Raw genomic sequence first — 21,686 nt, 5'->3', positions numbered from 1 at the left:
TCTCTGACTACAGTTTTCCAACTGGTGCTTCACCCACATAACAGCAGTTTCAACCAGTCCACATTTACCTAGTTTATTTATGAAAATACCATATGGGATAGTGTCAAAAGCTTTATGAGTCAACACATTTTAAATTAGTGCTTCCCCCTCCTTCATGAGGCCACCCACCCAGGCAGAACCACCCGACTTCCACTCTTTGACACGATTTGTTTTCCATGTAGACATCTCAGCTATTTTTCTACGTGGGTATGGACTGATTGTTTTATAATGTGTTCAGGAACCTGTAGGTATCCCTTCCACTTTCAGACATGTATTTCAGCAAAATTACTTCTTTAAATAGCCTGAGAGCAGAGAAACAGCAATGTAGTCTCTTCACACCCCCTCTTCTTCCTCCCTTTTTTTTTCCATGATTAAAATAGAAGTGGCTTGGTTCCTTGTCTGTACAGAAAGAGGCCCATGGCCAGCCGTGCCCGTGCAGCTGAAGGATGGCCAGCTGCTGGAGACAAGGACACTCTGGGGTGTTTCTGCTGCAGATGCAGCCACAGCTGTATTTGCGCCTGAAGTTGCCTTTAAAATCTGAAGTCTGGGAAAGTTAATTGTTAAAAACCCACTCTTAGTTACTTTCTATTTATCCTGCACTTTGAGTCATATTTACATCTTCCAAGACAATTTTTTGACATCTCCCAGAATCACACAGGGACCTTAACGTAGCCTGAATTCGGTCAGTGGCCAAACGCTCTGAGGGCTTGTTTAGTTCTGCTTTAAAAAAAATGTATCTATCCGTGCTAGAGAAACTCAGAACTATACTATAACCACAGAATGTTTCCGTTTTCAGAAGACGGTATCGAGGACAAAATACCACCTCCCCCCAGTTTAGCCACATGCTGCAACCAAGTTCTTCAAAGCACAATCGAAATAGAATTTTGTAGTATGTTTCCCACACTTTTCATATAGCAACAGCCACCATACACAAAATCAGGTTGGATCATGGAAAGCAATAGTCAAAAGACAGCAAGAAATAATGTTAAACATGATCCTTCTGAGGGAGGAAGGGAAGCAGTATCAAGTGGGAAAAGAAAAATGAGGGCAGAGGGATCTGCACAGAGCTGCAGGACACTCCTCCATGTCCTGCTTCTCAGGGCTGATGGCTGAGGGTTTGGTTCTGGGTGCTCAGTCGTGCCTGAGGCTCAAACGCGTAACTGCACATCATGGAGAACGGGGCTTGAATGCTTCATTGGCTCCTGCCCCAAGTTTTACACACTAAGACTTGGCTCTGCAGCTTTATAAGCAACTCAATAAATTACTGAGGTATTTAAATAGGGCTTTTGGTGTCTTAAATTAATTTCTGTTCTGAAAATCTACCAGGAAAGCCAAGTAAAATAGACAATTAATTTTAAATCTTGTAATTTACAGCATGAAATCCCTGCAAATTTCGATTATGCTGGCTCACAACTTTGTAAATCTTTACAAAATTGCACGCTGCTGCTCTCACTACTGAATGGGGAAAGAGCTTTTGAAAGAGCTGACAGGATGTGATCTGGAGGGGTCTCCTGTTTTCTGTTGCATTACTTTCCCCCATTATTGATTTAAATAGATGTTAAGGTCAAAAAGGGTAATTACTGTCATTCTCCACATGATACAGGCGATGAAATTCAGCACAGTAATTTCAGAATCAAAGCCATGCCTCTGACTGACCTGCAGCACTCTGCTCAGACTGTGATATAATCTGGCATAAAGATTTAAACTCATGGGGAAGCCACCACATTCCTTGAATACTCTAACCAACCTTTTAATTTCTTCAGACCCCTATCTCCAGCTATCATATGCAGGAAAGACGGTGGGGTACATATCCAAGCTGAAAATCACACAGTGTAATTATACAGGGCAATGTAATGAAGTCCAGCAGCAGCAGCATGCCAGATGGCAAAAGATTGTAAGGCTTGAAAAAAATACTTGTAGGCATCTAATAATAATAAGTACTGAAGCACAGATTTTCCTCTGAAGCTGTTAGACTGGTGCATTGATTGACCCTCCTCTTCACCCTTCCCTCCTCCTCGCTGTCCCGCTCTTTCATCGTGTTGTATCTTCACTGAGCAAGGTTACATGTGGGCTGGGATCTCCCTTATCCCAAGACAAAGAGATATTTTTATCCGTTTTCAACAAAGAAAGTCTATTTTGGTATTAAGCAGGTATATATAGGGTATTATAGGATGCATTCTGAATCATGGTACAAGCATGCCTGGACACCCTGGCTACATCTATAGTAGCTATAATATATATGTAACACCTATATATATAATATATATATATAACACCCAGGATCATGCTACTGAACTCTCTTACCTAAAATTTTTGTAGCTGAAACTATGGCTAAAACAGATCTAGGATCTCTGGAGGTCACAGAGGTCTAAGAAGAAAAAAACAAGTAAATGAATGTACTCCACCTGTGCCAAAGAAAAATGGCAAAGAGGACAATAACAGTAGTTTCAGTCACTTTGAGGTAGAATTGGTGACCGGACAGCTAGAAGGAAATGTCAAAAAGATGAACATGGACATGGGAACAAAGGAGAAAAAGGGCACACTGGAAACTGTCAGAAAATAAATTAAGTTAGCCAAGCAAATAAATATCACTCTGGGTAACAGAACTCAATCATGGCAGTCAGGTGAAGTTCCCAATGACTGGAAAAAGGGAAATGTAAATCCCATTTTCAAGAAGGGGAAAATGGATGATGCAGGGAATTACAGAGCAGTCAGTCTCACCTCTGTGCCTGGCAAAATCTTGGAGCACATTCTCCTGGAAGGCATGCTAAGGCACATGAAAAACAACAAGGTGCTTGGTGACAGCCAGCATGGCTTCACTAAGGGGAAATCCTGCCTGACCAATTTGGTGGCCTTCTATGATGGGGCTACAGAATTGATGGATAAGGGTAAAGCAGTTGATGTCATCTACCTGGACTTGTGCAAAGTGTTTGACACTGTCCCACACAACATCCTTCTCTCTAAATTGGAGAGATATCAATTTGATGGATGGACCACTCGGTGGATAAAGAACTGGCTGGATGGCCGCACACAAAGAGTTGTGGTCAATGGCTCGATGTCCGGCTGGAGACCGGTAATGAGTGGTGTCCCTCAGGGATCAGTGTTGGGACCGGTCTTGTTTAACATCTTCGTCGCTGACATGGACAGTGGGATTGAGTGCGCCCTCAGCAAGTTTGCCGATGACACCAAGCTGTGTGGTCCGGTTGATACGCTGGAGGGAAGGGATGCCATCCAGAGGGACCTTGACACACTTGTGAGGTGGGCTGATGCCAACCTTATGAAGTTCAACCACAACAAGTGCAAGGTCCTACACCTGGGTCGGAGCAATCCCAGGCACAGCTACAGGTTGGGCAAAGAAGAGATTCAGAGCAGCCCTGCAGAGAAGGACTTGGGGGTGCTGGTCCATGAGAAAATGAACATGAGCCGGCTTCAGTGTGCGCTCACAGCCCAGAAAACCAACTGTATCCTGGGCTGCATCAAAAGGAGCGTGACCAGCAGGTCGAAGGAGGTGATCCTGCCCCTCTACTCTGCTCTTGTGAGACCTCACCTGGAGTACTGTGTGCAGTTCTGGTGTCCTCAACATAAAAAGGACATGGAACTGTTGGAACAAATGCAGAGGAGGGCCATGAGGATGATCAGGGGACTGGAGCAAGCACCTCCCATATGAAGACAGGCTGAGGAAGTTGGGGCTGTTCAGCCTGGAGAAGAGAAGGCTGCGTGGAGACCTCAGAGCAGCCTTCCAGTATCTGAAGGGGGCCTATAGGGATGCTGGGGACTGTAGTGACAGGACAGGACTACATCAGGGACTGTAGTGACAGGACAAGGAGTAACGGGTTAAAACTTGAACAAGGGAAGTTTAGATTGGATATAAGGAGGAAATTCTTTCCTGTTAGGGTGGTGAGGCACTGGAATGGGTTGCCCAAGGAGGTTGTGAGTGCTCCATCCCTGGCAGTGTTCAAGGCCAGGTTGGATGAAGCCTTGGGTGAGATGGTTTAGTGTGAGGTGTCCCTGCCCATGGCATGGGGGTTGGAACTAGATGATCTTCAGGTCCTTTCCAACCCTAACTATTCTATGATTCTAACTTAAAAAACCCTGAGGGACAGCATCAATGGCATAGATATGAAATACATCAATGCAGAGCTGAAAGTTTTTAGAGGTCTGATCAAAAAGCTCAGAACTATCCAATTGTGTGCACATTTACAAACCCAGAGCAGGACAGAGCTCAAGGGTGTAATCAGTGGTACTGGTAGACAGCAAAGTTAAAAAAGAAGAAACAAAAATAGAGGCAGGAGTATGAGAGACTAACAAAAGCTGATAATCAGTGACTTCAGAGCAGAAGACTGAAAAAAACAAATCCAAGTTAGAGATAGTGGAAATAAAACCTATCAGATATGAAAAAAGGTGGCTTTTGAATACTGTCTAGGAGGGTGACATATCCCTTTCAACTTCAGATTTTCAGTTGCAAACAGTAATTTTCTTTTTAGGCTGTAAGCACATGTTTCACCTGACCAAATGCAGAAACCAGTAAAAAAGAATGCAATATTTTGTTCTATTATAGGTGATATAAATAAAGCATTACATAAAGCAAACATGGTGACTGCTTTTACAGGTTAGGTGGTTGAAAAGGAATTCTCTTTTAAAGATCCTTCTTAGTCCAAGGGAGAAACTTTTGCCTCCCTAAACACCCACTACTGGAGGGTTCTTAACATGAGCTAGCTGTCTGCACTTCCTTTACAGTCAACGGGACAGAAAACAGGCATGGCTAGACTGTTCTCATCTTAAAGCGGACATCTAAACCAGGTCTGCTCCATCACTCCTCACAACAGTTTATTTGTCCACATAAACTAAGTAGGGAGCCTACTGCAGCTAGATTAGGAGGAAATGTCTCCACTGTAGACAACTGAATGTTAAGATAATTGTCACTCTTACACAGGACCTAGCAGCAGAGATGTATACAACCCTTTTAGGAAAAAAACAGAATGATCCACGATCTTTTCACATGGTATATGTGTTAACGAGACTGAAATGCAATGCATTTAAATTCTAACATGGATCTGCAATGCAAAAGATGCTGCATAACCTATAGACTGACCATGGCTGCTGAGAAAACAAATGATGTAGAAGGGTATTAAAAGAGGGAAGTAGACATCACTAATCTAATTGAGAACAGGTCGTCTTTGGGAAGACAATTACTGAAAGAAGAATAGTGCTTATTGACCTCAACAGGAGGGGGAAAAGAAATCTATTCCTGAAGTAATTTAAAATAAATTAGCTAAAACAAATAACATTTAATGGGTTTGGCATAGTTTTGCAGAAGAGACATAATAATGTTCATTCATTTAGAAAGGCTCGTTGGCTGTAAAGATCGGAGAAATACTGTGTTTTGTTGTATCATAGGTAAAAATGTAGGCATGGTTGCATTAGAATTTTCCCATTTGTAAATGTCTCAGTAAATGTACAGAATAACTGTCCCCCTCATCTGACACAACACTATCAATCACAGGGAAACATGCCATTGAATCAATTGGCTGTTTTAATTTGGAAACTTATATTTTGCAGGCTGAAAAAAAATTCACAGCTGAGCATGGCCACAGCTCACTTTTGTTCCCAGAACTCTGCTCTTGCTAGAAAAAAACTTTCTCTGACCTCATTCTGTCTACAGCATTTTAGAGACGACAGAAAAGCTCCCTGCCTCGTGCAAAATATAGTTATTGAAATGCTGGGATCTGAAGAGTTCATTGCCCCTCTGGATGTTTTCTCACTGAAAGCAGAGCATGAGTAGGCTGGAAATGATAGTGGTTCCTCTGAGAGGTGTGCATGGACTGAAGAGAAGCACTGATAGGAGGGCTCCTTTGATTTGTCTGTTTTTCACACTTTCTTTCACAAAACCACTGAGCTCAGGGATTAAACCCCCTGTTCCTTCAGCTCAGTTTTATCCCCAACAAAACAGTTGTCAAAGGAGGGTTATTTTCATGTTTTTAAGAGCATGAAATCACAAAAAGAAGTTTCCATCCTGCCCTGCCACTTCGATGGTGGCATCCTCTGTGTCCTGGAAAAGCAAGAAGTGCAAGAAGCAAGTGCAGCTGGCCCTGTCCTGTCTTTTGACACTCCTTGTGCAATAACAGATGCAACCATCACAAGAAACACAGAATCATCAAATCCTAGGATGGTTTGGGTTAGAAGGGACCTTAAAGCTTAAATTCCAACCCTCTGCCACAGACAGGGACACCTTCCACTAGACCAGGTTGCCTCAAGCCCCGTCCAACCTGGCCTTGAACACTGCCAGGGATGGGGCAGCCACAGCTTCTCTGGGCAACCTGAGCCAGGGCCTCACCACCCTCACAGAGAAGATCTTCTTCCTAAGAGCTCATCTAAATCTGCCCTCTGCCAGCTTAAAGCCATTTCCCTTACAGGTCCTTGTCAAAAGCCCCTCTCCAAGGAGCTTCTTGTCAGCCCCTTTAGGCACTGGAAGCTGCTCTAAGGTCTCCCTGCAGCCTTTTCCAGGCTGAGCAAGCCCAGCTCTCTCAGCCTGTCTCCATAGCAGAGCTGCTCCAGCCCTTGGAGCTTCTTCATGGCCTCCTCTGGACTCACTCCAACAGCTCCATGTCCTTCTTATGCTGCTGGCCCCAGTGCTAGATGCAGGACTGCAGAAGGGGGTCTCACCAGAGCGGAGTAGATGGGGAGAATCCCCTTCCTTAACCTGGTGGCCACAGCCTTTCTTCCCCAGGGAGGCCCTGGACTCAGAACTGCCTATTCCGTCTTCAGGAGTGAAATCATTGCCTCAGTTTTCACAAATAATTTAGTGCAATCCAGAGTTATGACTAAATTCCTTCGCTTATTCGAAACATTATCAGGAAGAACATGGAAAAGGCTTTTCGAACTAAAAACATTAATCAGTACAGACTGGTTTGGTTTTCACCACTGAGGTTCTGTGTTGGCCATACCTACCCAGACAGCTATATGTACAGGAAACCCCATGAACAACAATTTCCTAATAGTCTGTAGATGCAACAAGAAAACTGCTGAAGCTTTATCCTGTTCAACAAAATCATGTAGAAGTATCCATCTACCATTCCTTCCTACTTTGCCTTCAGATAAATTGATCCATATTTGCTCCACCTTTTGGTGAAAAAAAGTGAAGCCAACCAAAAAACCTTACTTTTGGATTAGCTCTGTAGTGGAAGCTGTAACATATTAGCCCAAAGGAAGAAAGTTCAATAATGGTATAAACAAATGTAAAATGCTCTTCAAAATGGGAAAGATTTAGGCAGGATACTACCATTTGCTCATACCATAATAGCACTACCACATAAACTATATATATTTCTAGCAAATGCTATGTGCTTTGCTGATGCCCTCTGATTCTTTTTCAGCACAGAGGCCATTCAAAGACAGGTTGAGCTATATCCTTCCTGTTTTTAGGATGAATTTTGTGTCCACAGGCAGGCAAACATGTACCTTCTAACATTTTCATTCATTATTTATTTCAGGTATATAAAATAAAATCAATTTTAGGAGGGAATCTGTCTTTCAAAAAGAAGCCATGCTGCTGACAAGTGGCCATTTTGAGCAGCTTCTGCACATTAAAATGCGGATCCAAACCCCATCTAGCTCACACAAAGCAACCCCAGCAACCCTGCTATCCTTATTTCACGCTGCCAAGATGTGACTGTGCCTCCAGCTAGGGAAATGAGGCCCTTAATTTTAGTCAGTGATGATCTTTTACATCATGGATTAACCTGGAGCATCAGTAACTGCAATAAATCTCAGGGAAAACACTGTAATCAGACATATGGGAACTGACAAAATAGAAATAAAGAACATTTTTAAAGGGGGGAAAACCTGTTTCTCTTGCCTTACGTCACTCCATCATTAACTGCGGACACCTGTACATTTTCCAGGTTTAAAGAAGTGAAGGATGCAAAGACAACACAGATGCATGCTTCTGTGCTCCTGACAAACTAGATGATAGATGAACCCGTAATGCTTCGAAGTATTCAGTGGTTCAGTCAGTGGACTAAAAGGTCTCAAAATACTTGGAAATATTTTACTGTATATGGATGGGCATATGCTGAGGCAAATAGAGTCTCTTTCAAGCTGAGACAAGAGCCAAGTGTTTTAGCTTTCATGCTTACTACTAAATCCATGGATCCTGTATCCAGTTTGACTGGCAGTATGCAGAGATTATGCAGAAGTTAGTGGACCCTGAAGTGCCCTTCCGTGCAAGGCTAAAAACTCCTACAACTTGATATATTTCCATGTATAAATACCTGTGACCTAGCAGTCAAATCACATCTCTACCTTCCTTAAGAAACAACTAATGCTCCTTTAGCATCACATGTTCATCTTTTAGATACTTCCATAGCTCTCTCTAAATTATTTTTTCAGTGTTGCCATATTCTTTTTGAAATACGTATACTTGACCGGAGCCAAAGCTTTAGCAGTATCAAGTAAAACCTGGAAAGCAGCATTTCTTTGGTATGTGTGGACAGAGCCTCATTAAGATAATCTATGCTACTTTAGAAGTACTTTTCAGTGTAGTTCAACTCAGTCATGCCAGCAGGCAAGACTTGCAGAGACAGAAACACCTGGGATCAGACAAATGTATAATCTGAAATGGCTTTCACTGATCTCTCTGTGTAGAACCTCAGCTGAACAGAGAAGCTCAGATGAAGACCTGCATTTCCCATTATTATGTGATTAAAACCAACCCAACCCTGACTAGACTTGGACAGGTGTACATAGCCACTGTAACTAGATATTTTGTAAAGAACAAAGGCACCAAGCAGAGTCTGAATGACAATACCTTTCGAGAGATGTGTTTGGGTCCCACTGTGAGCCTCAGGTGCATCCCCAGGGGCTTGTTGAGTGGTTATGGAGAAGTGTGCTTTCTGCACGCTGAGAGCCTGAGGAGCTGGAATGATGGAGGCAAACATTACTACCTGAACCTGGGGCAGCCTGTCTGTTCCCCCCGTGTCCAGGACAAGATAAATACCCCATTTCTTTTTGAAATAAGGAAGTATTGAGAGAAGAAGCCTCCTCCCATGAACTCTTGCAGAATCTGCTAGATGAAGTAACCTTTTGCAACAGTGGGATCCTTGAAGAGGGATGAGCCAGGACCTTGGTAAGAGCCTGGTACTAATGTGGGTATTGTGATTACAGATGATGACATCTACCATGTATCTGCTGCCTGTGAGTTCTCCTGATGCCTGACTAAAAATGACGCTTGAAAGAAAGATGATTTTTGTCTTTCTAAAGATTGGTTCTTGGACTGGTCTAGCGCCATTCCACACTTCTGTGAATGTCTCGCCTCTAAGGAAGAGCAAACTGTAGATAAAGGATGACACAACGATAATTTTGCAAAATCATTTATTCCAATAAACACAATTTCTCTGGTGTTTATTAGAATAAATTTTGTTTGTTCCAACTTCTTAGCCTTTGCTGGGGATGGTATTTGTAAAGCATAAGTGCTATAAAGTTTTTAACCTTGAGTTACCTCAGTGTAGCCTTTGAATCACTGAGGGAATAGCTTATTTATATGAGTACAGAAAAGTTCTGTGCTTTTAAATGGGAAATCACCTATAGTTACTCAAATGTTTTTCAAAATAAAAGCTGCTTGCAATCAACTGGTATGTTGTTCAGTAATAACTGTGGCCAAGGATTGTCCTCAGCGGCTGAAGCAGCATAAAATAACATTCTTGTTATTTTCCAGCCTTATTTGATGACCTCACTTTGCTCCCTTTTACAGATGTGTGAGGCCTGAGTTAGCAAACGATTCTTACAAAGAACTTTCTAAGCAAGTGTTGGTAGCTGACAATTTCCGGGTGCATAGAAATAGATGACATGCTATATGTCTAAACAGGTCTGGTTTCTTCAAGTCTTATCTTTGGTCTACCTGATCTTGTCTTGGATGAAAGACAACAACAGGGATCTTGTTCCTTTATAAATGCTCCAAGCCAAAGGGTGCTGCTGATTATAAAGCCCTGTTGCTGATTCATGTATGGCCACATTAGTCAAAATACAATCAAAAAGCTATTTGTTTCCCTCGATCACTACAGTTTCTATATCCAGTATTCCTGGGATTCTTGTGATAAAACCCAAATCTATGCATGTTCTTGCCCACATCAGAGAAGAGAAAGATTTCTTTAGCTGCATGCCTTTGGGACAGTGTCTCCACATAAGAAGTATGCAGATCCCTGCAACTCATGCAGCAGAAGAATATAGGACTGTAACACCAAAGTGGACTCAGATTAGACTACTGGTGCAATTCTGGCCATCCCACATTGAAAAGAAGTGAAGAAAGAAGAGTACTGATAAGGACAACTAGCATGATCTGATTTACAGATTACCTTCTGTGCAAGGAAAAATTAAGTAGACAAGGATTCTTAGACTAGAAGCAGGTGGGATATAAACAACCTTCAGCAGCAGGAAGAAGGTGAACAGATGAATGTCATGATACAAAAGGAGGAGTTTTCTCCTCATAGGAGCTCATAATTGAATTGTAGAACTCATTTTCGGATGCTGGATTTACAAAGCATTGGTCTCCAGGAAGAAAGCTGATGAGTGCTGCAAGATGGGAGCAAGCAAAAAAACAAAGAGCAAAATTTGACTTATGGACTTGATTTACTGCTTGTAATCTTGCCTAAGCATCTGCTACTTGCCACCATGGGTGACAGGATACAATATCAGCACAAAATTCTTCTACCTTAAATCCCTGACAATATTGTGGCCTTGTCATAATCTAATTAGTATTTACCTTCAACGTTACTTTACTACTAATACCCACTTATCATAAGCTGTTGATTTTCTTTCTCTTCATTATACCATACAAAAATGCTGTTCTCCTTTTCCTTATGTCAACAGTGCATTGCAAGGTCTACATGGCCGAGAAAACAAGTAGAAGGGTCAGGCGTTTTTCTTAGCATTTTCTATGGCATCACCCTTCTCAAATTAAGGGAATAGCTAGGCTACGCCTTGCCTACAGAGGAACAGAAGCACAGCTGGTATATGATGATGTGAAATATGTATCTTGAATGAGTTTCTGGACACTGACATTCGTACAGAATATTCAGTGCTAAGTTAATATTTTGCATGACCCTGTCTGCTGGCATTTTGTAAAGCAAGAAACACAGAGATACTTGCTGTGGATAATCTTGAACAAAGCTTCACTGTCCCCGTCTTCCAGATCAGATGTGATTTTTACAGACAACACAGTAGACACAATCTAAGAAAGAAATCTCTGAATGAGAAGAAGCAGAGGAACTAATGGTTCCAGGAGACAAAGAAGTGCCTATCGCACTCAATGACCCGCACAGAAACTTGTCACATACTGGAAAAAGGTGCAATGCTGGTAAGCCAGAACACAACAGAACAGTAGCAGGAACCTCTCCCTACCAGGCAGGCAAGATATTCTTGCTGACAGTGGAATTAAGAGATTTTTTAAATGTATTATCCAGTTTGGATTAAGAAAATGGGAAAAGATGGTTAAAAAAAGTAGAAACCAAGGAACTAGGTGATCACTATCCATATTAACTCTTGCTCTCAAGTCAGGACTGACTGAGGATTGTATCATTCTGCCCTGTAAGAACTTTTATGCAAGAGGATGAAGAGGCTGCAGGAGAACCTGGCAAACTTTGCTACTCTGGAAACGTTTCAAGCTTCCATGCACAGGGGACATGCATGCCTAAAGCAGGATCTCCTCTGGTAGAGATCTGAAGACAACTGTTGTCTGCACTACAGCAAACAAATGCGGGCCCCAGACAGAGGCTAAAAGACCTCGCCCACCAGGTTGCCTGCAACCCAAGAAATGAGATGTTATGGGTCATGTTTCTTTAGGACTGCCTACATGAATACTCTGTAAAGCACTGGCTTTAGGAATCATCTGCTCTCTAAGTGACTCTGCTTCTAACTCAGTAAAAGGCATATTTCATAGAATCATGGAACAGCCCAGGTTGGACAGGACCTCACAAGCCCATCCGGTCCAACCTTCTGTGGAAAAGAACACCTTGTCCAATTTCATCTTCAAAACCTGCACTGATGGGGACTCTACTGCATCCTATATTTAAAGTCATATAGTGTATTGCATGTTGTGTGGCGGTTGTAGACACTACATGGAAAGATTTACAGATTTTGAAACAATTTTAACATAGCCAGTTCAAACCTGCACACATAACTGACTTATTTTGACAAGGAAAGTAGAAAGAGAGTACATGGATCTTTGCTTAGTTCTGTTTGAAGGACTGCTGCTGAAAATGAAGGATCTGGCTTCACTCCTGATTGCCACCTTGTCACTAAAACAGTTACAGTTCAGCTTCTGCAGAGAATATTCACTCCATTCATTCATTCATTCATTCATATCTTTGGACAAGTGAAGTCTCCAGCAAACCACCTTGCTATTCTCCCAAACATGTCTTAAGAAAGAAAAGTGCAAATACACAATGCAGCTAGTTTTTCTCATGTTTACATACGTACATTCATACAATAATTTATGTATGTACAGCTAAGTAAATGTAACCCCAAATTAAACTCAAACCTAAATGCCTCTTGTAGACATGGGCAACTCAAGAGAACTTTGGCAGTTTAGCTGTGTCTGGGGGAAGAACAATGCAGTATTCTTGTTATGTGAGGTATCTCCAGCAGAACAGAATAACCCTTTGTAAGCAGAGGACTGACGATACAACGAGACCAGCCTTTCTCATAGCAGCTTTGGAAGTAACACTCTATGAAAACCAAAGGCCTTTTTAGCTCCCTTTATGTGTTTCTTCAGTCACAGTCATGTAGTAACAACTATTCTAATAAAAGAAAATCACTCTTCAGAGAGATCAACATGAAGCATTGCAAACCCTTCTGTTATGAATGCTGCATACACATTTTGAAGTGGAAGAGTTATTTGAAATATGTTAGAAGACTCCTAGGGATACAAAATCCACACTCTGTATTGGTTTTGCTTCTCACAGAAATGAACAACCAATGTTGTGAGACACGCATACCTTTTTGTTGGTGTTGGTGCTCCAGAGGACATGTGGGTCACCATGGTGTCATTCATGTTAGTCAGAGGCCGAGGAGGACTACAACAGAAATATTTATTCCAGTTAGTGATTTTAAAAACCCAAAGAGGAAACAAAACCAACACTAGGAAAAAATACACCACTGTGCTCTGTGACAACATCAGGCCGAAGAGCAGTGGCAGAAACAGCTTTGCACAAAGACACTTGAAAAGCTTGGTTTAGTCTAGTCTAATTGCTTCTCACAATTCATGTGTTACACTAAAATGAAGATAAAACTAACCTTTGTGATTACGTAATTGACTTTTGGCACTTTCTAGTAGTTCAAGGAAATGTAGGAACCATTCAAATTAGGGCAATTATTTGAAATGTTTAAAGAAATTAAGGAAAGATTTATTATAACCAGCAATCATTTATACAACAACCACATACATCACCTGTTTGGGTTTGATTTTATTTAAAGTTAGTTGGAAAAAACAAATGGGTAGAGCCTCATGTTCCTTACTGCCCTATGAAATACAGCATTGAACTGATACTCCCATTATTGGTGTTTTCAAACCCTTAAAAGTTTCCTGGTACTATGCTGCTGTGATCACCCAGGTTATGAGTGCTTGTGACTGCAGGGAGCAGGACGATACAGGAGCCCAGACAGGATGCTCCCAGGCAGCTCAGCTGGTGAATTCGAGGTGCTGGGAGAGAAGAACTAAAGCAGCTGCTATCAGAGAATCAATATTTGCCTACGCTTACCCTCCAGTGATATCCAAATACATCCATCATCCTTTAAAATGAGACTCACAAAAAAGCATAGGGTTGCCTGTGTACAGATAAAAGCTCAATTTGCACATTAGACAACACAGTACCTGTGCAGAACATAATGGAGAAAAATGCCATGCTTCCCTACATGCTTTCTTGGATCATGGAAAAATCTTCACAGGTTTATATTTACCATCATCTTAGCATTCACTTTCATATAATGAATCATGGAATGGTTTGGTTTGGAAGCAACCTTTGAGCTTATTGAGCTCCAACCCACCTACCACAGGCAGAGATACCTTCCCATAGACCAGGTTGCTCAAAGCCCTGATGAACCTGGCCTAAATCTTTTGGTTAGATTTACTAATCTAAATGATTTTTTAATCTAATTTTTTAAATGTACATTTTAAATCTTTCAGTTCAATTTACTGCAGGTAATACTGAAATGAATTCCTGCCAGCTCCAGTTTTCTACAGCACAGCCAGGCAGTGTTTGACCCAACAGCATCCACAGCTTTCACCTTCCCTGACATTCCCAGTGTAGCTGCATGGAGCCTGTTCCGGATGTGTGAACACCAGGAATTGCCTTAAGACTCATCAGCTGATTTCACTCCATAATTTTCAGAGCCCAGTAATGCAGTGAATCAAACACCCGTTAAAGAAAATCACCTGGCTGTCAAGCATATAAAATCACAAAGAACATACTCCCTGTATGTCTTCCTGCATCCCTTCTCCACAGAGGATTTGAATTCCAAAGCACTTCAGCGCTCAGCCCTCACTCAGAACAGATTTGCCCAGAGATAACTATACTTATGTTAATGTTGTTCTAAATATAACATCATAACAAGAAATTATTTGGCCATCACATACGAACTGAATGTGCTCCTTTGGAAAAGGAACTTGTCACTATAGAAAAAAGCAGACATCAGGTTGCAAAAGTAGAGAAAGACGACAGATGTGCTGTACCGTGGCTCATTTGGAATCCATTCCTTTTGCTAGTGAACATATCAATTCATTCTGTGGTAACAAGCAGTTAATTAACAGTCCTTTCCCTCTGCCCCTTTATCTCCCTACTTACTTCTTCTTGACCGAATGCAAGGAATGCTCTGCCCACATCTACACTGCAAACCTCTCCTTTTTCCCCAAAGATTCATTACCAGCTTGCATTCTCTTGCCCCTCTCACCACAAAACAATCTGGCAGCTGTGAGAGAGGCAGCTACAATGAAAAGCTGCTTTTGCAAACTGGTATTTGTCAGCAGCAGCAGCAGCTCCCGCTTCACCGATTCTGGATGCATTAGCTGGATTTTTTCCTTTGGGAGGACAGTTTCCTTAAACACTGTGCTCTTACTCAAAACAAATATCACATTGTATTCCCAGTAATTTTAGGGTAAGAGAATTTAAATTGTGGTGATGGAGGAGATAATGGAAGATCCTGCCGGAGTGGGTCCAGCAGTGTGCTGCAGCCTTCACTGACTGTGTGGGGATGCGGAGCATATGGAGGACAGCACACAGGCACCCACCCTCTGCGAGCCTCAAGCGCAGTGTGAGCTTTCACAGGATTCATTCTACTTTAAGTAACAAATTGTACACAGGGGCACATTTTCCATTGTCCCACAGGTGGGTCTACCATTTTGAGGGAAAGGTAATTCTTTATTTTATTACAATATTACTTTTATCCGACTCAGTGAGAAAGTGGATGTAATTCACCGCTTGCAATCTGGTTTTAGCATCATTATGAGACATATCCACAAGTTCCTTCCAGTTCTGTAAATACCAGTGTTCTTAATTTTCCAGCTAAACCCTTGCTAACAGTGATAAAGGCAAAGAAAAAAAAAATAATCAAAAATGAACATCTGCTTAAAGATTTCTAATAGCATAATTCTGTCTTCTTTATTACACACAATAAAGCCTTTCCCAGTTCAGAGAATTTCTTGAGGCCATTTACACATTTTCAGGGAATATCTTTTTAGAAAACTGTAACTCTGTCAAGATGGCACATTATTTTCTTGTATAACCACGCCAGAAGAATACTGCTCATGAAACCAGGTGGATGCTGTAACCACCTACGCAACACTGCTGGTGTAGTAAGAGCTGCTTTGATGAACCTGGGACTTCCAGTGCTGGTAAACCTTATTTTACCAGGACTTCTAGTTTAAAAGGAACACAACTGAATTCCCCTTCTGAGATGCTCGTGACAGTTGGCATCTGCTGCAGCCTATCAACATAAGAGAAAAAAAAAGACAAATATTCTTGAATCAGCTACTAAGGAGAGACTTTTCTGCCTCGATAATCTCACCAGAAAACATCACTGCCTGGACACCTGAGGTGGCAGAAATTCCCAAGTCTCTGCTGGCAGAGAAACTCAGAGGATGAACTCAGAAGCAGTAACTTCTGCCCACAGTGTAGCCGAGATATTAAAACAACTGAGGGACTTGGATGCGTACCAAGAGCAGCTTACAACTTTCTTTCAAAAGTTCGTCTGTTTGTTAGGTTAAGTTTTTCAGGTTTGACTTATTTGGTATTTAAGGTGTATTTAATGAGCCTAGGGGTGCTCTTGGGAAGAAAAGCACCTAAGAATAAGCAGCAAAATAAGAGAAATCTTTCAGATACCTGGGAGCTGGGACAAATGTGGCAGCCACAGAAGCTGAGAAGTCATAGAAACATAGAATCGGATAATGGCTTGGACTGGAAAGGATCTCAAAGATCAGACCATTCAGTCCCAACCCCCTGCCACAGGCAGGGACACCCTTCACTAGACCAGGCTGCTCAAAGCCCTGTCCAACCTGGCCTTGAACACTGCCAGGGATGGGGCAGCCACAGCTAGGAAGAAAATTAACTCTGTCCCAGCTGCAACCAGGACAGGGTACTTCTGTTATCACAGCCCCAGTTTGGTTTAGTTTATTCAGATTCTAAATCAGGGATTGCACACCTCGATGTACCAAAGCATCCTACAGCAGTGGCAGATGCTATCAGAACAAAAATAAACAGTAGAGATTTGTGGAGGTCTTGAAAACAGGGAGCATGAGAGTCTCCTGCAGTCAGCACAAAATTGGGAGGGAATGAATAAAGACTTGAGAGAACAATGCAGGTTTGCCATCACTTAGGAGCCATTTTAAACAATTTACCCTTGTAATAATTTTACACAAATGTCAAAGTTAATTCTGAAGCTAAAGTACCTGAAATTGTCTTTATAGAAGGTATCACAAGTCTGAGCTTTCCAGCTCTAGTAGTTGTTTATCTTGCTTTATTTCTTCCAAACATATTTCTGTATGGACATTACCTCTGTCTCGACCAACTCCCTCTCTACGTGTCCAGTTTTGGTTACCACTGGAAACAAGATATTGGACTAAACAGCTTTGTGGGCTAATGCGGGGTGGATGATAATCTGTTCCAAGATTTCCCCATCATTTTCCTAAATAAGTCAGCCAGCTTTTATGAGAAATTGTAATAATTCTAATAAAATCTTGACTTTTCTTTATTGCTATTATTTACTCTTATTAACTGCTATCTCCTACCTGTAGTAAAACCTATGAGATCCAGATGTAACTGAAGTTGCTGTCACATCTACTCTCAGTAATCTTGGCTAAATATGAAAGTAATCTTGTCTAAAAATAAGAAATAAGAAATAGATTAGTCACTGCTATTTTGTGTCAACAGTTTTCTGAGTAGGAAAATCAATCATTACACGTTCTGAAGAAAAGCACAATTAAACCTAAGTCTAATTATTGGCTTGTCCTCTGTCAGACTTGGTTAATGAAGGTCCAGAACAAAACCAGGATAATTCTGAGACCTCAGGAGTCTAAAACCTCAATAAATAAAAGGAACTAAATCTTGAGACTTTTTGCTGTGCTGGACAATGACCCTGCAAAGGGACTTTTACAAAAAGGCAGCAGTAAACAACATTTTACCAACTGCCTTCTGCTCTAAACAGTTCTCCTATCCAAGATTGCTGATGTGTGGCAAAGCAACATCATTTATTTGCTTCCACCAGAGTACAGAGACTTGGAAAATGCAAAGCTCAGGAAAAGCATCTGTACTTGAGGGTTGGGGGCTGTCACAGCAGCCAAGAAAAAATAAAAACAGAAAAATAAAAGAAAGAAAAAAAGGACAAAAAAAGGAACGCAGGAATGCTGCTCTGTCAGTCAGATCGGGAATTGATGAGTCTGAACCTGAAGACTGGCACCCAAAATTCCAACATTTGAAAAATTCCACTGGCCCTCAGGAAGAGCAATTACACTCTTATCTCGAGCCAGATAAGGATTTCAAGCAGCAGAAGTTTAGTGTATCCGTGTCAGAAGTGTAGCATAACATTTTCTACCACTAGTCAATGTCTCGTGTGTAAGAACCAGTGTGGACATCCCATATGACAAGACAGGACAGTATTTCTCAGGTGCACTGATTAGCACTGTAATGTCAGTACTTGTTTAATTCTCAAATAATAATGCCTGGAATTAAGCTACTTTTTAGTTAGGGGTGGAATTAATCCATCAATTGTTGTTGCTATCTTTTCTAAAATTGTAGCTACCATATTTACAGGGCTACCAACAGAACAGCTCTATATTTGCTAACTCTGAACCTGGGTTTTGCTCTATGACCTGAGAATTCCTAAACTAGTAAGATTCTGTAACACATATTATCAGTCTTTTTGACATTGCTAAAGGAAGCCCACTGACAGTCCAGGCTGTGTTTCTTTGTGCAAAAAGAGTTACAAAGATTTATGAGTAAGGCTGGACCAACACATGAAGGTAGGCACAAAGCAAGGGATATATTAGATATATTAGACATATTCAATAGATGAAACTGAAAAATCATATTGACATTACATTATGCTACAGAGTGGTTGACCCTAATCTTTAATGATGATGATTACTACTGTTATTATTGCTATTACTATTATTATTACGATCACTATTACTATTATTTTTTTACAGGCATGCTGATGGAATTTTAAGGAGAGATTTACAGGAAAACAGATAGTTTTGTGAATGTTAGGTAACTGTTAACACAAAGCATTTCAAGGTGCTGGGTCAGATGGCACTGCAGTCGAGACCTTGATATCACAAGAGAGATTTGCTTAAACAGAGGGACTGTAACAAAGCAATCAAATCCATAGAGAACCCCAGCTCAGTTTATTAACTGAAAAGCCCCACCATAAATGATAAATAGCATCTGACGAAACACAATTGCGTAAAACTGTAAAAGTGAAACCACCTCAGTGCGCATGACAGTCCTTTTATCAGATAAGGTGTCAGCTGGAAAAAGGAATAAAGTGAGCACAATTCCTTTTCCTGGGAACTGCTTTATTTCTTGTACAGCAGTTAAGGAAGTACAAGTCATTGGAATTCATCGGCACTGTTTGCACCTCACAAGACACAGACTATTGATGCTTTTTTGCTCAGTATGTGAGAAAGACATTGACCATGAAGTGCAATCTGATTTAATGTAATTCTTGCTGACAACTGTGTAGCATTATCACAGAAGCAAAAAAATGCCTTTGCAAATGTCTGGAAGTCCAGTGGGAGACTCCCATGAATAACCATGTACAAACTAATTCTAACTAAACAAATCTCTTTCCATTCTAGCATATCAGGAAGGATTCAAAGCAACAGAAATACAACCTGCTTTTCTCACCTTCTTCCTAGAAAAAACATGTCAATACATTTGGATAATAGTGCAGAAACTTTACCTGCTCTGTCTTAGCTTCAGTTCTCGGGAGACCATAAAGATTCCTCCAAAGTGTACTCAGGACTGAAGTTACCCACAGTAAATACCATCCCCAGCTGTCAGCAGTGGCACCCTGTTGTCCCAGAAGGACAAATGCCGTGATGGTTTGAGGTGACAGAAGTGAGGTTGTGCCTCCAAAATATATTCTTTCATTCCTCCTATGACAACTGACTTAAGAAAAGAGATTACCTCTCCCTTGCCACTCTAGAACACAGGTGTACCTGCTGGTGACCGTAGGTAGGTAATTCCATATACAAGGTTTTCTTTTTCACAAATTACTCCCAGGGAGATTATGGTTGGACAGTAAAAGACGATTTTTCATCACAAGAACAATCAGCAATTGGAATAATTTCTCCAGGGAAGTGGTGAGTCCTGAATGTTGGACACTGTTAAGATTCAGTTGGACAGGGTGCTGGGGCATCTAGCCTAGGTCATGCTTTGCCAAGAAGGGCTGCATCAGATGATTCTTGAGGTCCCTTCCTACCTGGGATTCTGTGATTCCATGATTCTGTGAAGTCTACTCACTATGGCAAAGTGATCATTGGCTCTCAATGACGCAAAGGAAGGGCCGAGTAGGGAGAGAAGGTTCAAGGGAGCAAGGAAATGGTTAGTGTCCTCCCTTGGTGAAAGAGGATAAAGACATTTTATTATATGCAAAGTGTTCTATATTGATAATATGATTTTTTTTCCCCCATACATTGCAAAGCCTCAAAAAGTAACAATAAAGTGGGCAGATACCATTTACTGAGTCAAAGATTTAGAGCCTGCTCCTATATGGTTATTTTCAAACTGTTCCTACAGTTTACATCCCACAGATCTTCAAGAACCTAGTTAGGTGGCCTGATACAGAGCCATTTGGCCCCACTTATATTGGTAAATGAAATGGTGCCAGGGAATCTTCCAATATCATGGAAAAGGATCATCTGCATGTCTAAATTGTTAGCAGACCCTCATGCAGTTTTGGCCCAAGCCAAATAGCTTTCTCACAGATAATTCCTAGGAGCAGTTTGGGAGTTAGCAGGGGTCAGAAATGACTCCCAGTTAGGAGTTCAGATGTGGCCATGCTCTTCTGGATGGTAAGAGATTAATAGCGTGGATATGATGGTTCAGAGCCAGCTGGCTTCACCGGCAAAGAATGGTCCCAGGAACATTCTAATTAACAGTATATGCAGTACTATGACTGATTGAGGGCTTATTCCTTTAACTTTGCACCTCCAGTTTTATCTCTGATATCAAAGCTGCACAGTGTTTAATCAGAAAGCTGCCAGAGTCTGGTGTTTGATCAGCAGCAATGATCCAGGCAAACCCCTCATGTTAGTGGTAGCAGACAGAGAACTGACAACCTCAAGTTGTTGGTTTGTGGCACTGCTGGATCACCCTGCCCCCATCATCTTGAAGCTGGCTCCTGCAATCGGGTATTTCAGATGACAGAGTCATTGAGGTTGTAAGGGACCTCTTGGGATCACCATCTCCAACCTCCCCGCTCAAGCTGGATCCGCCAAAGCTGGTTGCCCAGTCAGGTTCCAAGTATGTCCAAGAATGGAGACTCCACCACTCCTCTGAGTAAACTATGGGAGTGTTCAACTACCTTCACACATTTCATTCAAAATCAGGCAGCCTTTCCTTTTTACATCAGAGGTTTTGATCTGATCTAGGACGATCTGCAGAAATCAGATTTTGCACTAAGGTGCTAATTAAAATTAAAGAACTTGGACTCAGTGATCCTTTTGGGTCCCCTCCAATTTGAGATATTCTATAATTTTAAACTTACACATGCTCAGGAGGCAAGTGGTGAACAAGCAGCAGGAAAGACCAGAACATACAAAGTTCACGCACTTTGTAATGGCTTTTCAGGCCTGACACAAGCACTGGCTGTTATCTATCCAAAACATTAAAGAGTGTCTGAAAGTGAAAGCTTTAACCCATGCTAAGCAAGAGAACATAGCTTCCAAGAACACAATGATACGGATTTCAGAGCAGCCAATGTACAGAAGACAGGCTAAGTACAATACAGACATACATTCAATTAAAAGAGGAGGGCTGGTATGAGCAGACAGGGATATTGTACAATACTGTGGGATATCGAAGCTCCAAAATTGCTCTTAATCCAATCTCTGCCCAGCCTGTATTTGTGCACGGGATTGTCCCCACCAAGGTGTAGGGCCT

General features: G+C 41.5%; 1 protein-coding gene across 13 annotated transcripts in view; it reads right to left on the bottom strand.

The window, feature by feature from the left end:
- DTNB (dystrobrevin beta) overlaps positions 1 to 21,686 on the bottom strand; it is a 198,546-nt gene that overhangs the window by 93,868 nt on the left and 82,992 nt on the right. For 12 of the 13 annotated variants that reach the window (XM_065682020.1, XM_065682021.1, XM_065682023.1 and 9 more), the window contains one exon: positions 13,029 to 13,106. In XM_065682020.1, coding sequence (XP_065538092.1) covers positions 13,029 to 13,106 — 78 coding nt within the window. Of the gene's footprint in view, positions 1 to 8,845; positions 8,954 to 13,028; positions 13,107 to 21,686 lie in introns of all 13 variants that reach the window. The other variant, XM_065682030.1, reaches the window with a different exon arrangement.

This window comes from Lathamus discolor, chromosome 5 (assembly GCF_037157495.1).
Source record: "Lathamus discolor isolate bLatDis1 chromosome 5, bLatDis1.hap1, whole genome shotgun sequence".
In the NCBI taxonomy this organism is placed as follows: Eukaryota; Metazoa; Chordata; class Aves; order Psittaciformes; family Psittacidae; genus Lathamus; species Lathamus discolor.
This window is presented reverse-complemented; position numbering and strand designations above follow the sequence as displayed.